Source organism: Sus scrofa, chromosome 10, assembly GCF_054392235.1.
Source record: "Sus scrofa isolate SSC_HxYL_T2T_F1_AM1 chromosome 10, Sscrofa_HxYL_maternal_Yorkshire_Landrace_v2.0, whole genome shotgun sequence".
NCBI lineage: Eukaryota > Metazoa > Chordata > Mammalia > Artiodactyla > Suidae > Sus > Sus scrofa.
Window position 1 is genome coordinate 17,407,175 of NC_139392.1, and position 21,632 is coordinate 17,428,806.

Here is a 21,632-nt window from a genome sequence, read left to right on the forward strand (position 1 = left end):
TAACAAACTTCCGCTATCCCTACAGTGGGAAAGAATCTCTAGGCTCAGAAGGTTTTACAGATGATTCTCCTCCAAAGTTTCAAGGAACACAATGCTCCTCTTACACAAACTTCTAGAGAACAAAAAAAGAGGCAGTGCTACTCAGCTCATTCTATGAGATCAGTATAATCTTGAGATCAAAGAAAGACTGGGAAAGATAAGAAAACAATTACAAGTCATTCTTATTGAAGAAAACAAAACAAAAAAGTCCTAAAAAAAAAAAAAAAAAAAAAAAGACATTAGCAAAGCAGTTCAGGGGCATATAAAGTGGATAAAGGTGAACTCTAGAACTAGATTTCCTGTGGTGAAATTCCAATTCCTCCACCTTTTACCTCTACAATCTTCAGCAAATGTACTTAATTTCTTTTTTTTTTTTTTTTTTTGTCTTTTTGCTATTTCTTGGGCTGCTCCCACGGCATATGGAGGTTCCCAGGCTAGGGGTCCAATCGGAGCTGTAGCCACCGGCCTACGCCAGAGCCACAGCAATGCAGGATCCGAGCCGTCCTTTTTTTTTAATTTCTTTAATTTTTATTTTTTTTGTCTTTTTGCCTTTTCTAGGGCCACATCTGTGGCATATGTAGGTTTCCAGGCTAGGGGTCGAATTGGAGCTGTAGCCGCCAGCCTACACCAGAGCCACAGCAATGCAAGATCCAAGCTGTGTCTGCGACCTACACCAAAGCTCACAGCAACACCAGATCCTTAACCCACTAAGCAAAGCCAGGTATCAAACCCGCAGCCTCATGGTTCCTAATCGGATTCGTTAACCACTGAGCCACGACAGGAACTCCAAATGTACTTAATTTCTGTGTGCAGTATTACCATTTACAAAATGAAAATACTACTACTATTACTACTACAACTACCTAAATCACAGAATTCTTTGAAAGATTAAATAATCTATGTAAAGCATTTAAAACAGTGCTACTAGAAGAGATACTACATAAGTGTAACCTACACTATCACATTATTATTTATGGGCCATTGACTTTTAACCTAGAAATGCAGAAGTGGCTTAACACTAGAAAAAAAATCTATAAATGTAAAGTTTATTAAAAGAAAATAATTATATAATTTCAATAATAGATAATAACAAATTCCTAGAAATTTGCTGCAATACTCTGCAGAAAAGCACATTTAATAAATTCAATATCCATTCTTGATAAAAATGATTAGTAAAATAAGAATAGAAGATACCTGATAAAGTATTTACCAAAAATTTACAGAAAATATTGTTATTTACGATGAAATATTAAAGGTATTTTCTTTGAAATTAGGAATAAGATAGGGATGCCTGCTATCATCACTTCTATTCAACATTGTATTAAAGGTCCTAGTTTATACAGTAAGACAAGGAAAGAAAGAAAAGTTAAAAAAAGACAAAGAAACAAAACTATCATGATTTCATGAAATCTTAAAGAATCTCAAATATATTACAAGAATTTAGAAATGTTCCTAGAACAGAATCAGTAAGAAAATATAATTTTTAAAGATATCATTTAAAATATGAAAACACAGAATAATAAATTTAAAGAAAGGTAAATAAGACCTGTATAAAATTTTATGGAGAAACATTTTAAAATACTTTAAAGATACATGGATATATTATGTTTTTGGATAAAAAGACTGTGGGGTTGTATAGAAAATAATTTTTATATATTGTACAGATAGTTCTCGCTAAGAAAACTTTACTGAAACTTGGGACCTAGGCTAAAAGCAAGGCTCTTATACTAATTTATGACTTATTAAGATAGTGAGAAAACTTCAAAGATATTTAACTTCTGGATTTACATGTTTACAATTCAAGGAGGGGCAAAAAGAGAAATAAGAGCCTAGGCCAAGGACCATACTCTCTCTATAAAGCCGGAGACTCCGACTTTTCTTTCCACTGGAGTTTCATATTTGGTTTTTTGGTTTGTTTATTTATTTTTATTATAGTTGATTTACAATGTTGTGCCAACTGCTGCTGTATAGCATGATACATTCATCCCCTCAAATTTTTTATTTTTTAATGATTTTTATTTTTTCCATTATAGTTGATTTATAGTGTTCTGTCAGTTTCTACTGTACAGCAAAGTGATCCAGCCATACATATATATTTTTTATTTTTCTCGTATTATCCTCCATCATGTTCCATCACAAAATCTTCTATCATGTTCTAACACAAGTGATTAGATATAGTTCCCTGTGCTATACAGCAGGACCTCATTGCTTATCCATTCTGAACGTACTTGTATTGTTTTTGTTTTTTAATTTTTTAGCTGTCCTGGCATATGGGGTTCTTGCACCAGGGACTAGAACCAAGACGCAGCTGCAACCTACGCCAGCAAGGCAGGATCCTTAACTCACTATGTCCGGCCAGGAGGAATGGAACCCGTCTACTAGGGTTCCAGAGATGCCACAGAGCCCGGTGCACCACAGCAGGAACTCCAGTGATGTAGTATTTGTATTCCAAAAGGGCCTAGATCCTTAAGTTTCCAAGATAACTCTCAGAAAGGTGGGTAAACACAGGGGGAAGCGAGAAGCATCTGCCTCTCTCTGGTATATAAACACCCTGATTCATTTTTTCGGGGTTCCTCCTCTACCATACAGATTGCATATGAGCAGGGTTTTATTCAGCCAGCTCTCACTGTGTTGCCCTAAAGGTGTACAGGGAAGCTATGTGGTTATTTTTTTGCTATATGTAAATTGTAGTCATCTGCCTTACTCCAGAAATCTTGAGTGCATTTACAATGACATTAATAAATACGGATAAGGACTTAAAGATGCAATGTAATGATATCAATTCTCCTGAAACTGGTCCATAGATACAATGTAATTTTCATCAAAATTCCACCACAGCTGAGACAAAGACCCATATGTAAATGGAAATTTAATATATGATACCATATGATATCACTTATATCTGGAATCTAATATATGGCACAAATGAACCTTTCCACAGAAAAGAAAATCATGAACTTGGAGAATAGACTTGTGGTTGCCAAGTGGGAGAGGGAAGGAGTGGGATGATTGGGAGCTTGGGGTTAAAGAGATGCAAACTATTGCTTCTGGAATGGATTATCAATGACGTCCTGCTGTGTAGCACTGAGAACTAGGTGTAGTCACTTATGGTGGAGCATGATAATGGGAGAAAAAAGAATGTATACATGTATGTGTAACTGGGTCACCATGCTGTACAGTAGAAAAAAAACTATCGGGGAAATAATAAAAAAATTTAAAAAAAATTTAATATATTACAGAGGTGACATGGCACATTACTGGGAAAGGAGGGCCTATTTAGGAAATGAATAACTGGCTAGCTATATGGGAAAAAGTGAAATTGGTTCTTATATGATACACAAAAATAAATTTGTGATGCATTAAAAATATAAATGTGAAAGATCAAACTTCAAGGTAAAAACTTAGGAGAACTGTTTTTTACCTCAGACGTCTTATATATAAGCCAGCAAATGCAATAACCATAAAGATAAAGATTAATGAATTTGACTACATTAAGACTAAAAACTTTTGTTAATCAAAAGAGCCCATAAAGAAAGTGAAAAGACAAGCCACTAACTGGGAGCTATCTGTAACATACAGAATTCACAAAAGATTAGGATGTCCAGAAAATTTCAAGAATTCTTACGAACTAATAAGGAAAAGACAAATAACCCAACAGAAAAATGTACAGAGGATATTAAGAGGCATTTCACAAAAGAAGTAATAGAAATGATAGACATGTATAAATATAACTCAACCTCATTAACAATTAGAGAAATGCAAATTAAGACCATACTAAAACATCACTTTAGACTTAAAATATCAATTTACATTAGGTTGGCCAAAAACAAAATACCTAGTAATATGAAATACTGTTGAGTATAAAAACTCTTATACACTACTGATGGGAGTATAAACTGATACAATCACTGTAAAATGATTTGATATTATCATAAAAGATAAAATATTTGCACTGAATATGACCCAATTATTCTATTTGTGTTTGTGTGCATGTGCACGTGTATGTATCAGGATATATGTTCAAGAATGTTCATAGCAGTATCATTTATAGAAGCTATCAATTATAAGCAACATAAATGTCTACAAACAAAAAATTAGATAAATAAATTGTGGGTGTCGACATAATGTATTTTATAGCAACTAAATGAATGATGTATAGTTATACAGATGAATCTTAGACATATATATAACGTTGAGTAATGAAAGTAATTGCAAGAGATTGCATATACCATTTTATAAAGCTCAAAATAAGAAAAACTAATATACTATTTAGAGATATGCTAATATGTGATGAACAGTTTTTTACTGGAATGATGAATATAAAATTCAGAACAGTGATTACCACTGTCAGGGAAGTGGGGAGAAAGGAATAGAAAATGACTACCCAGGGCTATGCCACAAAATTGGTAATGTTCTATTTCTTTTTTTTTTTTTTTTTTTTTGTCTTTTTGCCTTTTCTAGGGCCGCTCCCGTGGCATATGGAGGTTCCCAGGCTAGGGGTCGAATCGGAGCTGTAGCTGCCTGCCAACGCCAGAGCCACGGCAACGCGGGATCCAAGCCGCATCTGCAACCTACACCACAGCTCAGGGCAATGCCGGATCCTTAACCCACTAGCAAGGCCAGGGATGGAACCCGCAATCTCATGGTTCCTAGTTGGATTCGTTAACCACTGAGCCACGATGGGAACTCCAATGTTCTATTTCTTAAGTCAGATGTTAGGCCCATTATTTCCATCAAAACTTATATAATGTTACATTTATTTTCATGTGCATCATATGAAAAAATATCTTAAAAATAATATTTGCTGCCTATAGGATTTTAGGCAAACAACATAAAATTCTTTATCAATATAATTTGTTTCATTTCAGTACTACCCTCTTCTCGAAATATACTAGAAGGATTTCTAACATGAAAACTTAACAAAAATTGGCAAAATACCTGTTACTATGAATCTAGATATTAGATGCTCATCCTTACTATGTCAACTAAGTTTGGCTGCATAATCCTACCTTTAAATACCTAATAGTAACCACTAATACAATAACAGAATTAAAACAAATAGGATATCTGTTATAAATCCCAAATATTACTAAATTGGCCCTGCATATAACCAAATTTATAAATAACACTGCTTGAATGTACATCAAGAAAAAAGTAAAAATACACTAATCTAATTCAATTCGACCTTTATAGCTTTTTCTATTAGTCTTTTTGATTAATATCATCAGCAAAAAGCTATTTTCTTTATTTTTTAATTACCTCTATTTCTTTATAAGAAGCAAGACTTATAAGTCTTCCCTGAAGGATTTTATCTATATTATCAATGAATTGTACAGAGTATCATTGAATATAATTTATACCATGCCATAAACTGCCTGTTTCTTTTCTGCATTGGCTAGTATTAATTCCAACATTTTAAAATTTGTTAATGTTAACTAACATTTATTAATGTTGTTTTTCATTTAAGTCAAGTATTTTTCTTTAGTGCTTGAATATTATATACCCTATTAGATTGTGCTACGGTGTCTTAGCTATTAATTTTGTTGATGTTTGTAATAACTAAGTGTTCACAAAGTTCTTATGAAAATATCTTTAACTTATTCATCCATACTTTGAAAGATAAACTGACATTAAAAATACAGTATTATTAAATAATATTAAATATTATTTATGCTAATATTTAGTATTAATATTAAAATACAGATTAAAGAATTTAAAAAAGTTCTATCATAATCTTCTAAGAATGTTCATATTAGCAAGCCACAATAAAAATATGCCTGTATTTTTAATTTTTTCATAGACACTAAATAGATTTTTACTCTTCTCTCACTTCTTCGGAGTATTTCTTCTCCAATAACATTTATTTTTTTATTTTTTTGCCACGTCCGTGGTCCAGGGATCAAACCCACAGCAGAGCAGTGACCCAAGTCACTTCAGGGACAACGCCAGATCCTTAACCCCCTGCACCTCAAGAGGAATCCCAATAATATTTTCTTTTAATCAAGTCCTTTGATTAACTCTCCAAAAGAACAAAAGATTCTGAACCTTGTAAGCCTCAAAAATATAAAAGTTTCTTCATTATCAACCATTCATCAAATGATATACACCAAAAAAACCCTTATATTTTTAAACCAACTTCTTACAGATAAAATATACTATACATTATTGTAATTCATTCTGAAGGCTTTCAGTATACAAATTAAACAAGACTAAGAATTCAGAAAAGGCTTTAACAATCTATCTATATATTATTACCTTATTTAATTCTTCCCTTTCTTGTTGTAATGTTTTGATTTGTTTTTCATAAGCCTTGATTTGTCTAAAAGCATCATCTAGTTCTCGCCTCACAGAATTAGCTTCTTCAAGTTGCTGTTCCAAGTGACTTGATTCTAAAAAGAGGAAAAACAATGCTTCTTTTACTATTTGCATAAAAACAAATACTCAAAACCAAGGTTTAAAACAACTAAATTTAAAAATTTTTTTGATTTTTGTACCGATACCACATACCATTGACAATTAACTCTGCTTATCAGATCACTATAAAGATGGTGAATAGGTAATACCAGTGTGAAGAGCAAAATTTATGAGCAAGGCTTTTGCATAAAATCTATGTGCAAAAATGCCTCATACATCTATTAAAAAAAGACCATATTTCCAAAATCAGAACCAATTAAAAACTTAAAACTAACCAAAAAAGAACAAAACCAATCAAATAAACAAAACAGACAGGTTTTCCTCTATGGTTTGTTAGCATACTTTTGCTGATATTACTCAAATTACTGTGTGATGGTTTTGCTTCTAATATTGTGGTTCCAGATCACCCAACCTAGTTTCTCTAAGTGGTGATGTGAAGAATAAACACGGATTTCTTTTGTTCTTCCTTTTTTTCTTTTTTTACTTTTTAGGCCCCTACCTGCGGCATATGGAGGTTCCCAGGCTAGGGAGGGGTTGAATGAGAGCTACAACTGCCGGCCTACACCACAGCCACAGCAGCATAGGATCCGAGCCATGTCTGCAACCGACACCACAGCTCACAGCAACACCAGATCCTTAACCCACTGAGCAAGGCCAGGGATTAAACCCACAACCTCATGGTTACTAGTTGGATTCAGTTCCACTGTGCCACAATGGGAACTCCTAAACTCTGATTTCTAAAAGCAAATGTTTGAAATAGGCTCAAGGAGTTAAGTAACTTGCCTAAGGTCACACTACTAAATGAGCATCGTAGCTAACTAGAGCCACCAATTCTTACATCAACCTCTTCAACTCAAAAAGTAATGTAACTAAATATATATAACATTTTCAGTTCAAAAGAGTTCTTTAAAATGAAATAATTAATTTTAACATAAACCTAAAGAAAATTTTAATGAATTGATATGAATTACTCCCAGCATCTAAAGCAAACTAGCAAATTAAAGAGCTAGCATCAGGGAAAATAGAGACATTTAAATACATGCATGATTAATTCTTTCTGAATATTTTCTATTTTTTACAAACTTGTTACTCTGTCATCCCCAGACAAGAAGCATTAGCATCCTCTAGGAGCTTGTTAGAAATGTAGAATCTCAGGTGCCATTCCAGACCTAATCAATCAGAATTTATATTTTAACAATATCCTTGCAAATTAAAGGCTGGGAACGAATGCACAAGGCACTGCACATTGTTGAGTTTGATGTTTTCAATAAATAAAGAAGTGGTTATAATATGCTAGTCCTGGAGAAAAGACCATTTTATTTGTACAGAAAAGTCTTTGTTTTGGGGGTTTTTTTGTTTGTTTGTTTGTTTTTTGTCTTTTGAGGTCTGCACCTGTGGCATACGGAGGTTCCCAGGCTAGGGGTTTAACCAGAGCTGTTGCCTATGTCAGAGCCACAGCAACACCAGATCTGAGCCGTGTCTGCAACCTACACCACAACTCAAGGCACCGCCAGATCCCCAACCCACTGAGTGAGGCCAGGGATCCAACTCACAATCTCATAGTTCTTAGTCGGATTTGTTTCCACTGCACCACGATGGGAACTCCTGCATAGACAAGTCTTGTAGTCAAAAAGCCACTTGAATTCATTCATGTATTACACACTAGCTGGTTCTAGATTCCTTAAATAAATTAATTTACTCTAACATCCATGAGGATGCAGGTACCATCCCTGGGCTCGGTCAGTAGGTTAAGAATCCAGCACTGTCATAAGCTGCAGTGTAGGTCAGAGACATGGCTCAGATCCTGCATTGCTGTGGCTGTAGTATAGGCCAACAACTGCAGCTCCCATTTGACCCCTAGCCTGGGAACTTCCATATGCCACATGTGTGGCCCTAAAAAGCAAAATAAATAAATAAAACACACAAAACCTAAACAAATAAACAACAACAAAAGTACTATCAAACCAGGCTCCTATGCCCAGCAAAAAAGAAAGAAGGGAATCAAAGCCCCACGGTAACCACAAAGCAAAGACCTTCAGTAGATACACAAGGAAGAAAGGAACAAAGGAACTATAAATCAGCCAAAAAACAGTAAGACGACAATAGTAAATTCATTATCTGTCAACAGTTACTTTAAATATAAATGTATTAAGTTCTCCAATAAAGACATCAAGTAGCTGAATGGATTTAAAAAAAAAATGCTCAACTATATGCTGCTTCTGAGCTACAGATTAAAGAGATGGAAAAAGACATTCCAGGCAAATGGAAACCAAAAGAGAACAAGGGGGAGTTCCCATCGTGGCGCAGTGGTTAGCAAATCCGACTAGGAACCATGAGGTTGCGGGTTCGATCCCTGGCCTTGCTCAGTGGGTTAAGGATCTGTTGCCATGAGCTATGGTGTAGGTTGCAGACGTGGCTCAGATCCCGTGTTGCTGTGGCTCTGGCGTAGGCCAGCAGCTACAGCTCCGATTCGACCCCTAGGCCTGGGAACCTCCATATGCCGCGGGAGCGGCCCAAGAAATGGCAAAAAGACAAAAAATAAAAAAAAAAAAAATCTCAGCAGAGCTTCCTTGCCTGCCCGCTTGCATCTCTCACAAGTGTTCTGTCCTAATAAATCTGTTTCTTGCCAAAACAAACAAACAAACAAAAAAACAAAAAACCCTCAAACACCTAACATTACACTTCAAGGAACCATAAAAAGAATAAGGATACCGAATCAGTAATCAAAATCCACCCACCAATGAAAACACCAGGACCCAATTGGTTTACTGGTGGTGAACTGTATCAGACATCTAAAAAGAATTAATGCCAGTCCTTCTCAAACTCTTCCAAAAAATACAATTAGAGAGAATCCTCATAGACTCATTTTAAAGGCCAGCATTACACTGCTACCACAGCCAGGCAAGGAAGAACAAAAGCAAAAGTCAACAAATGGGAATGTACCAAACTAAAAAAAGTCTGCCTAGCAGAGAAAACCATAAACAAAATTAAAAGCCAAATATGGAATGGGGGAAAATATCCGTAAATTGCACATCTGAGAAGGTGTCTGTCGAAGTTAATAAAGAGAAGCCTCACTAAAATGATGTTCGGAGGCCAGAAGAGAAAACTCTCACACAGCAACTCTCTACATCAATAACAGGAAGAACTGTCAATTATAGACCCCAACAGAAGAATCATCGACTATAGGCCCCAATAGGAAAGATGTATATCGAATCTCCTACCCCAGGAACTCAGCCAGTGTCACCCTGAATTCTCCAATGGACTTTCATTTAAAACAACCCTTCCCAACTTCCTTGTTTTTCTCTATAAAATAATGTTCCTCTCCTTTATTTGTTGGACTTGCCTATGGTTTTAACTGAGGCTTGCTTGCTCCAAACTGCAATTCTCTGCTATTCCTTAATAAACACATTTTTGCTGGTAAAATAATTGACTTTTACTTCTTAAGATTAATAGGTTAATATAGAAAATATATACAGAACACAGAAACTCAATGGCAAAGAAACAATCCCATAAAAACAATGGGCAGAGTTGCTGAATATGCCATTATTCTCAAGGAGACATAGAGATGGCCAACAGATATGTGAAAAAAGTGATCAACATCATTAATTATCAGGGAAACGTAAATCAAAACCACAATGGAACATCTCACACCTGTTAGAATGGCTGTCATCCCAAAGGTAAGAAATAACAAGTGTTGGCAAAGATGTGGATAAACAGGGATGTTTGCTCACTGTGGGTAGGAATGTAAACTGGTGGAGCTGCTGTGGAAAACAATATGGTGAGTCCTCAAAAGATAAAAACAGAACTACCATATGATCCAGCAATTCCCACTTCTGGGTATTTAACAGAATGAAACAAAAATACTAACCTGAAATGATATATGCACCCCCATGTTCACTGCAGCATTTTTATACAGTAGCCAAGACATGGAAACAACCTAAGTATCCACTGATAGATGAATAAATAAAGAAAATGGGTATATATGCAATGGAATACTTTTCAGCAGTAAGAATGAGGATATTCTTGGCATTTGTGACAACACAGATTAGACCTTGAGGGCATTATACTCACTCAGTGAAATAAATTAGAGAACGACAAATACTGTATGCTGTCACTTATATGTGAACTCTAAAAACAACAAATCTCATAAAGAAAATATTGGTGGTTGCAAGAAGTAGGGAGTACTGGGTGGGTTAAGAAATGAAGATGGTCAAAGGATACAAACTTCAAGTTATGTAATAAATAATTACTGAAGATGTAACGTACAACATGGTGGCTACAGTTAATTACTGTGTTGTAAATTTTAAAGTTGCTAAGAGAATAGCTCTTAGAAGTCCTCATCACAAAAAAAAAAAATTGTGGAGTTCCCATCATGGCGCAGTAGTTAACGAATCCAACTAGGAACCATGAGGTTGTGGGTTTGATCCCTGCCCTTGCTCAGTGGGTTGAGGATCTGGCGTTGCTGTGAGCTGTGGTGTAGGCTGCAGACGTGGCTCGGATCCCGCGTTGCTGTGGCTGTGATGTAGGCCGGTGGCTACAGCTCCAATTCGACCCCTAGCCTGGGAACCTCCATATGCCGCGGGAGCGGCCCAAGAAATGGCAAAAAGACAAAAAATTTAAAAAAAATTTGTAACTATGTGTGGTAATAAAAGTTCACTAGACTTACTAAGGTGATTATTTCACAATATATACAAACAATGAATCATTATATTGTGTATCTGAAACTAAAGTTACATGTCAATCATATCTCATTAAAAGAACAAAACACAAAAGAAAAAATATAAACTAAAACTCAAAAGGCAGTACCACAAAAAGAGAAAAAAAAAAAAGACTAATATCTCTAATGTATATAGATTCAAAAATTTTTAAACAAAATACTGGAAATAGAATTCAATAAAACATAAAAATAATTATACATCATGACGAGGGATGTACATGTTCTAGGAATGTAGAGCTAGTTCAATACGTCAAAATTAACCCATTTAATCCACCATATTAATGAGTAAAGGAAAAAAAAACACATGTTCATTAACAATCAATGCAGAAAAAAATATTTGACAAAATCCAATATCTATTCATGATTTAAAAAACCCTTAGAAATATAGAAAGAGAAGAGAGGTTTTAAATTGATAAAGAACTATAAAGATCCTATAGCTAATATTACACTTATATGTGAAACAATGCTTTCCTCCTAAGATAGGAAAGAAAGACAGGATGTCCATTCTCACCACTCTTTTGCAGCATAATACTGTACGTTCTAGCTGGTGCAATAAGAAAACAAAAAGCATCCAGATCAGAAAGGTAAAAAGAAAATTGTTCTATTTGGAGATGCATGAAAGTGAGCACAGAAAATTCCAAGCAACCTTAAAAACAAACAAAACATAAAACAAAAAAAGCCTCCTAGAATTTATAAGTGAGATAGATTTGTATGAATACATTTTCCAAATCCATATTACCTCTTTGAAGATAAATCACTAACTATCTTAGCTGTCTTGTGTTCCACTGATTTTTTTTAACGCCAAAGACTCGAATACATCCAGTGCCAGTGATATTTTATTGTTGGTATCAAAGCAAAGTAAATGATTCTGCTTATCATACTCCTAATCTAACTTATACTTAGAAAGATAAAATTACAGAAACATAATAAAGAGACCTTTCTTAGGAAGAGGTGCACTTAATAGAACAGCAAACTCAAAATGGATTAAAGACCTAATAGAACTATAGAACTCCTAGAGGAGAACACAGGCAGAGTACTCTTTGACATTATAAATTGCAACAATATCTTTTTGGGGTTTTTGTTTGTTTGCTCTTTAGGGCTGCAGCCGCAGCATATGGAGGTTCCTAACATAGGGGTCTAATCGGAACTGCAGCTGCTGCTGCCAGCCAACACCACAGCCACAGCAACACCAAATCTCAGCCACTTCTGCAACCTACACCACAGATCATGGCAATGACAGATCCTTAACCCACTGAGCAGGGCCAGGGATCGAACCCGTGTCCTAATGGATACTAGACGGATTCAATATCGCTGAGCCACAACAGGAACTCCCACAATAGTATCTTTTTGGATCCACATCCTAGAGGAATGAAAATAAAAATGAAAATAAACAAATGGGACCTAATTAACTTTTTTAAAAAAAAGCTTTGCACACCAAAGAAAACAATTTAAAAAAAGAAAGAAAGAAAAGACAACCCACAGAATGGGAAAAAATCTTTGTAAATGAAGCAACTGAAAAGGGATTATTCTCCAAAATATACAAGCATTTCATGAAGCTTTATGTTAGAAAAACAAACTTCTCAATCAAAAATTGGTCCTTCTGTTTGAAACTTGTGTCACATGTAACTGCAAGGCTAAGCCCAGGGTAAAAGCGCCTTCCTTACGTTCTCTAATTTTCTGCTCACATATAACCTTCTCCATGAGGCTTACACCTGGACCACTCTATTTAAAATTATAAAATTCCTCATCTTACACTTCTGACCTATTCTCCTTATTCTGCTCTACTTGTAAGTAATTATCACCCTTTAACATACTGTATGTATCATTTACAAAGTTACATAGTTATTGTTTTATGTCTGTTGTTTGCCCTCCACCCCAGCAAGGACAAAGATTTTTGTTATTTTGTTTAGTACTACATCTCAAGAACATAAAACAATACCTGATACACAGTAGGTATTATTTGTTGAATGAATGGATACAATAAGCATATTAACAGTTGTCAAAATTAATTTTAATTAATCTCAGCAATACACTGAAAAATGAACTACTCAGATAAATGCTTTACCAGATAAATTTCAACAAAATATCCCAAACTAATAGGTCATCCACTAAAGTCATCTTTGTAAGTTTAAATCTGGGTTAGGTGCGCCTCTTGTGTACTCTCCATGTACCTATGATCATTTTTCTTCTGGATTTTTCACACATATTGCAAAGAACTACCTGTTTATCTTTTCCACAACCAAAACATGAGCTTCTTGAAAGAAGAAACCATACTTATTTGCTTTTCCTTCACTGGCATATAGCTCACATCAAATAACACATGCAGGTACTCAATAAATGTTTTGTGTGTAAATAAAACATTTAAAAATATCTACTACACTGAATAAATAATAAATCACAGAAATTTACCTCTTACTTGTTTCCTTAGTTTTTCAATTTCTTCTTTTAAGTTTTTTATTTCTAAATCTTTGCTTGCTGTTAGTGGACCATCAACAGTTGAATACTGCAGAGCCTGGACAGTCTGTGTTGACTCTTGAAAAAAAAAAAGAATAAAAGAAAGAATGAGAAACATGCCCTTACTCTACATTTTAAAAACTAATAGCAATATATATCTTTCTAGAGAAACTGTTTTTTAATTCTACTGATCAAAACATCTACCCATTGACAAAAAGCACGTAAACACATTAAAATTAAATCACAAAACTCCATGGATGTCATTAAAATTATAAGTTAGAAACAATCTACCTTCTAATGTGTGGGATTTTCAGTTTTAAAACTGTTGATACACTTATGCCAGTGAGTCAGCCCCCTTTCATCCGAGCATAAGGCGTCATCAATGTAATAATCCAAAAACATGTATCAGATGATGTATGAAAAAAATGAGTCTGGTGTATGAAGGGAGGTTTAGAGACATTAATATATAATACATAGAAGTGCTGGAGCTGTGTACTCCTGACTTCTTTAAGAGAGCTCTGAAATCTGCATTATTTTAAGAATTCTATTACTTGCAGCCCCAAACAACCTAGCTGGTAGATGTGTCTCCAGCACAACCCCCAAATCTATCAGTCATACCCCAGACCAAGGCTTCTTACCTTCTGTGAACCAAGAAATGGGTCTACATGTATGGGGTAGTGAAGAGAGGGATGGGAGGACAGGTGAAATGGGTGGTACTGGCACAGTCCTAGGAGACTGCTACAGATGGACAGTATCTGGGGATCCAGAAACATCCATATCTTATAGAATGTGAAACAGTCCCTCACATCAAAGAATCACCATGCCCCAGTGCTTGGAGTTCACCTATTGAGAAATGTTACTGTACATGGTGTCATTACTAATAACTCCATAGCCTCTAAAATCTTGATTTCAGGTAAAACGTCTCTCTTATGTTTACAGTTTACTTACTGTAGGGACCACTTCCTTTAATTCTTCATTCCCACCAAAAGTACCAATTCACTAGTCCTAACATTTTTTTTTTTTTTATTATTTTCCCACTGTACAGCAAGGGGGTCAGGTCATCCTTAGATGTATACATTGCAGTTACAGTTTTTTTCCCCCACCCTTTCTTCTGTTGCGACATGAATATCTAGACATAGTTCTCAATGCTATTCAGCAGGATCTCCTTATAAATCTATTCTAGGTTGTGTCTGATAAGCCCAAGCTCCCGATCCCTCCCATCAGGCAACCACAAGTCTCTTCTCCAAGTCCATGATTTTCTTTTCTGAGGAGATGTTCATTTGTGCTGGATATTAGATTCCAGTTATAAGTGATATCATATGGTATTTGTCTAGTCCTAACATTTTTCAGTCTTTTTTCCTTATTTCTCCAGGTTAGATTCCTTGGTCCGTCAGCAAAACTGCTTTGCAAACACACCTTCAACTTCTTTGGCCTTCTCTCCTCCACTGCATCTAGCCTAGAAGGCCCCAAATCTTAGCTAAATCCTACTCTCCTATTCTATGCTTTCACCCCAGTAGCAGAGAGTGAATGAAGAAAGCGCAAACATTTAAAATTCGTGTCTAAACAGCTTGGCAATGACTGGCAATCCTAAAATATTTCCCTAGTCTATCTATTCTTCTCTAAACTTAACATTCCACATCTTCTCTTTTCTTGTCAAAAATCTAATACATTCTCCAGCATCCTTATTCTGAGCTGATAACCCTGCCTTGAATCTGATTTATCATCTATTTCCTCAAAGTAGAATGTGAGCACTGCAAAAGGAAGTTTTTTTTTTTTTTTCTTTCTTTCTTTCTTTTGCTTTGTAGGGCCACACCTGTGGCATAGGGAGGTTCCCAGGCTAGGGGTCCAATCGGAGCTATAGCTGCCGGCCTAGACTACAGCCACAGCAACTCGGGATCCGAGCCACATCTGTGACCTACACCACAGCTCACTGCAACGCCGGATCCTTAACCAACCAATCGAGGCCAAGAATCGAACCCACAACCTCATGGTTCCTAGTCGGATTCGTTTCCACTGCACCATGACGGGAACTCCTGGAAGTATTTTTTTCTTTTTCTTTTCGTTACTATATCCCTAGTGATGTGCACAACAATTCCTGTCTCATCAGTGATCAGTAAGTAGCTGAAAAATAGATGAATCAGCTTAAATGTTAACCGATGCCATTGTGGGAAACAAAACAGGCGTTAATACCAAAAAGCAATGATCTTACATTTTTTGTGCAAATGACACCAGTCATATATAACGATACTAAGGAATAGATTAAAGAATTCAAAATATTCAAAAAAAAAAAAAAAACCCGGGACATAGGAATTTCTCATTCAAAATAGGTTTGAGCAGGAAATAACAGATCATTGCTCTATCACTCCTGTGGCAAAAAGTAAAAATAATCTATGTAATATGAACAAATCCTATTTTTATAAACCTCGTGTATTTGGGAAAGCAAAGGGAACTAAGTAGGGTAAACCATTCTGAGGTGAAAGGGCCATGACAGCTGCTCAGAACCTTATCCAATTCTGGGAGCAGGTAAATTGAGGGATAGTATGACGGGGAAAAAATTACAACTGCTGGTGAATGGGTGGGATTGGTAGAACAATTTGGAAATTTCAGGATCCCGAAATTTTATCATGCTGTTATCCTCATGATAAAGTGTACCTGGGACTGCACTGGAAGTTAAGGAGGTTCTAAAAGTCAGACTGCAATCTCCTACAGTGCTGGAGTATTTCAGAGACAAAGTCTTCCCTGAGGAAAAAAAGCCTGTTATAAATAAAGAACCAATTTCCCCATCTAGACACCTGCCAAATTTGAAAGTGGCAGGGGGGTAGGAGTCTAAAGGGCAGAACAAATAAATCCCTCTCAGTTTTGAGAGTGAGTCCCAACCATACTCCAGCTAGTTCTCCCTTCAGGACATTTGAAACCAAAAGTAGGTTGAGACTGATGAAAACTGCAACCCAGACTTGTCCTAGTTCAAATCCTGAATGGATAAAAAAAGGGAAACCCTCTCTAGAGTGACAATAACATAAGCATTACTCTCTATGGGTTTCTTTGTTTGGCCATGCCCACAGCACTCGGTAGTTCCCAGGCTAGAGACAGAATCTGCGCCACAGCAGGGACCTGAGCTGTTGCAGTGACACCACCAGATCCTCAACCCACTGTGCCACAGGAGAACTCCTCTCTGTTACTTTTATTCATGGCATTTGTCATACAATAAAAATTGAGACATTTGGGAAAGCAGAAAAATACAATCAATAATCAGAAGAAAAATAAAAAATAGAGACACACAGGTGGTTCAGGTGTTAATATAATTAGCAGTCAGGACTTTAAAATAACTAATTTATTATCAATATGTGAAAGAAAACAGAGGAGAAAATAGGCAAAATGATGGGAAATTTCAATAGAGAATTGAAAACTATAAGAATAAATCAATGATATTCCTGAATTAAGAGACAATATCTGAAATTAAGTCTCACTGAATGGACTTAACATCTGAACACATACAGCAGATGATAGCACTGGTGAACCTGAGGCAAGTCAATAGAAAATATCCAAATTAAGCACACAAAAAAACTAAGAACAGAGAAAAGAGGACTGAACATAAAAGAAATGTGGGACCCAGTCTAAAATACAAGTAACTGGAGTCCCAGAAGGAGAGGATATTACTGGATGGGGCAGAAGAAATACCTACAGAGATTACAGCTTAGAATTTTCCAAAATTGATGAAAGATATTAATCAAGATTTCAGAAACTCAGAGAATCCCACACAGGATTTCACACTAATACAAAGAAAACTATCCTCAGGCAGATCTAGCCAAACTTTCTGAAAGGGTAGCCAAACTTTCTGAAAGGGGAGTTAAGGAGAAAATCTTATGGGAAACAGGCAGGGAATGGGGGTGGTGGTGAGGTAGGTACATTTAAGAGATCAAGATCCACAACTGGCTTCGCAGATATAATGGAAGTGAGAAAACAATGGGATAATATCTGCAGAGCATTAAAAGAAAAAACTGCTAAGCTGGAATTCTAACGCAGCAAATATTCTTAAAAAATGAAAGCAATTATGCAACAAATAAACAAAAACGAGGAAGATGTTGGAGACCATCGAACAGCAGAACTCTGCAGAAGGCAAATATCTATGGACTCAGTTCTAAAGTACAGCGTTTCCTTCAAAGACAAGATGAAGGACTTATGCATTAACCATGTTATTCTATAAACAGTTGCATTATGTTCAAAGGATACTCCCTTTGATATCACTAAGATGATAATCTCATTATTGCCTATGCCTGACCCTGCCCACTAATCTTGCCACCTTACTTAATCCCTCTAATGATAATCTCATCACCTTCCTTAATAAAAATCACAAGGGCTAAAAAAAAAAAAAAAAGAAAGCAAAATAACGACCTGTCAGACAAACCACATGTGGGAGATTAGACACAATACATGCAATCTCAAGAAATACTATAGGAAGTTTTTCAGACAAAATACAAATGATTCTGGATAGATACATGCATCACTAGGAAGAAATAAGGAGCACAAAAAGAATAAATATGTGGGTAAATAAAAAGATTTTTATTTTTTCTATTATAGTTGATTTACAATGTTCTATCAATTTCTGCTGTACAGCAAAGTGACCCAGTCATACATATATATATATACACTCTTTTTCTCACATTATCCTCTATCACAAGTGATTAGACATAGTTCCCTGTGCTATACAGCAGGATCTCATTGCTTATCCACTCCAAATGCAATAGTTTGCATCTACTAACTTCAAACTCCCAGTCCATCCCACTCCCTCCCTGAAGAAAGATATTTTAAAAATTAATGAGTAAATATTTAAGGCAATAATAAAACAAATGTACTAAAGTTTACAGCAGAGATAGAGATAAATTATACAAAAATAACCATATAAAGGGCTATTATAAGGTTCTTACATTGTTTATAAGGTAGTAAAATAAAAACTATTTAAATGAAAAGACATGTAAAACCTAATGTGAAAAAAAGGGCAAAAACTTCCATAAGACTGAATATCCAAATATCCAAGTGGACAGTAAATACATAAAAAGATACTCAAGGATTTCCCGTTGTGGCTCAGTGGTTAACAAATCCGACTAGGAACCATGAGGTTACAGGTTCGACCCCTGGCCTTGCTCAGTGGGTTAAGGATCTGGCGTTGCCGTGAGCTGTGGTGTAGGTCGCAGACACAGCGCAGATCCCGTGCTGCTGTGGCTCTGGCGTAGGCTGGTGGCTACAGCTCCGACTGGACCCCTAGCCTGGGAACCTCCATATGCCATGAGTGTGGCCCTAGGAAAAAAAAAAAAAGAGATACTCAAGTTTATTACTTATCAGGAAAATACAAATTTAAAATCATAGCAAAACTCTACCATGCAGATACCAGAATGACTAGAAGTAAAAAAGCTGACAAAAAAGCAAGTTCTGATGAGGCTATAAAGCAGGTGAAACTCATACATTACTAGCGATGCCGTCACCTTTGAAAGCTCTTTGGCAATATTTTCTAAAGCTGAAACTATGCTACCTACTCCTAGGTAGAAGAGATATCTAAGCGAAGTAAGTACATACCAACATCAAGATAAAAATTTAAGACTATTTACAGAAGCTATGCTTGTAATCGTCAATATCCAGAAATAGCTCAAATGTTCAACAACAGCTTGGAAGGTAAGGTCTGAATATGTGTCCCCCAAAAATACATATGTTGAAATCTTAACCCCCAAAATGATGTCATTAGGAGGTGGAGACTATAGAAAGTGTTTAAGCTGCAAGGGTGAAGAAGCCCTCATGAATGAGATTAGTGCCATATAAAAGAGAACCCACAAAGATCCCTCGTCCCTTCCACCACAAGAGAGGACACAGCAAGAAGGCACTAGCTATGAACCCTCACCTGACTATGTTGGCTCTTTGATCTTGGACTTTCAGCCTCCAGAAGTGGGAGAAATAAATTTCTGCTGTTTATAAACCACCCAATCCTGATACACCCTGGCTTGTATTTTTTTTTTTAACACAAGCCAGAACAAACTCAGACATTAAATTTATTTTTAGTACTTATATATACAATGTAACACTAAACAGTAGTCAAAAAAAAAAAAAAAACAACCTACTGATATATATGCAACATGGAAAAATTATGTTAGTAAAAAAAAAAGAAAAAAGACACAAATGAGAACACACTGTATGAAATTCAATAACAGGTAAAATTAATTAATGGTGAAAAATTAGGATAGGATTTACTCCAGAATTGTAGGTTACAAACTGAGAAGGGGCATGGTGGATCTTTATGCTAGGCCTAGAAATATTTTATATACTGATTAGGGTGGAGGTTAAATAAAAGTACACGAATATAAATATTTATGGGGCTCACATTTAAAAGTGAGTACTTGTACACTTTATTACATGCATATCACCATTTAAAAATCAAAAGTAACACCGAAGTCACATCCTGTGAGTCATTTCTTTTTCCTCTCCCCTTTGACTCACAACTAATTTGACATCCGTAACTGAATAAAAGTGTTTCCACACAGCACACCAGGACACCTGAGAGATCCACCCACCTGTGCATCCAGAAGCAGGTACACTGTACCTTGGAGGAGGCTACAGATCCAAGGTATTGGCAGCAGTGACCTTTCTAGCAGAGTGGCTAGAATGTGAAAGTGGTGAGTGAAAGTTGGCCTGGCTACAAGGTCTGTAGCAGGAGGAACCCTGTAGCTCTTCAGCAATACTGGATTTGTGAAGGGGGCAGGGGGAGGGGAAGAAAGGAAAGAAGGCAGACAAAAGGAAAGGAAGGAATGCATTTCTTGCTATCTGCCCTCAGGTCTCTGAACACCTCCACCCAAAGCCCATAGTAGGTACTAAATATAGGCCTAGGCTCTGCAACAGTTTTGACTATACACAGGCTTCAAACTTCAGTGATTAGTCAGCCCCCAAGAAAGAGAAACCCCAAATTTTTGCTATAGCGCCACCTTCTGGAAAAGGTCTTCTGATGCCAATCAACTGAACTTGGATTGAAAGCAAACAAAAGCCTTACCTAAATAAGGTGCTCACTACTTCAAATGTGATGACAGAGGCACATTTCACAAAACACTAGGAAAAATTACATAATACAATAAAAAAAGAAAATGACAATTCTTTAAGCAACCAACTCAAAGACACAGAATATTGCAATCCAGTAATGAAGAATTCAAACTAGCTGTTATGAAGAAATTCCACAAGCTACAAGAAATCCCAGAAAGACAACTCAATGGACTCAGGAATAAAATTAATGAACAGAAGAAGCACTTTACCAGAAAGACTGAAATTATAAAAAAGAATAAAAAAACAGTAAATGAGATGAAGAGTGAAAAAAAACAGTAAATGAGATGAAGAGTACACTAGAAAGTAATGGAAATAGAGCACATGAGATGAAAGAAAGAATAAGCCATATAGAAGATAGGGACTTAGAAATGATTCAGGTGGAAGAGGAGAGAGAATTATTATTTAGTGAAGAAACCCTACAGGAGTTATCAGATTCTATTTAAAAAGCCAACATAAAGATAATGGATACACCGGAAGGAGAAGAGAGGGACAAAGGGGCAGTAAGTTTATTTAATGAAATAATAGTTGGGGAAAAAAAAACTGGACATAAAAGTCCATGAAGCTAACAAAATACCTATCTCAATGCAGAAACACATTATAATGACACATATTACATTACCAACACGCATTATAGAAAGCTAACAAGAAAGCAAGCCCATCAACAGAGGAATAGATAAAGAAGTGTGGTACATACACAGTGAAATATTACTCAACCATAAAAAACAAGAAAATAATGCCATTTGCAGCAACATGAATGGACCTAGAGATTATCACACTAAATGAAGGGAGTCAGAAAGACAAATATATGATATCACTTAAATGTGGAATCTTAAAAAAATGATACAAATGAATTTATTTATAAAACAGAGACAGACTCACACAAATTTATGATTACCAGGGCAGGGGGAGGGATAAACTAGAAGTTAGGGAT

General features: G+C 35.9%; 1 protein-coding gene across 21 annotated transcripts in view; it reads right to left on the minus strand.

Moving 5' to 3' along the window:
* Positions 1-21,632, minus strand: part of CDC42BPA (CDC42 binding protein kinase alpha) — a 290,122-nt gene that overhangs the window by 109,877 nt on the left and 158,613 nt on the right. For all 21 annotated transcript variants that reach the window (XM_021064440.2, XM_021064437.2, XM_021064439.2 and 18 more), the window contains 2 exons: positions 13,580-13,702; positions 6,295-6,428 (listed from right to left, as the gene is read on the minus strand). In XM_021064440.2, coding sequence (XP_020920099.1) covers positions 6,295-6,428; positions 13,580-13,702 — 257 coding nt within the window. The remainder of the gene's footprint in view (positions 1-6,294; positions 6,429-13,579; positions 13,703-21,632) is intronic.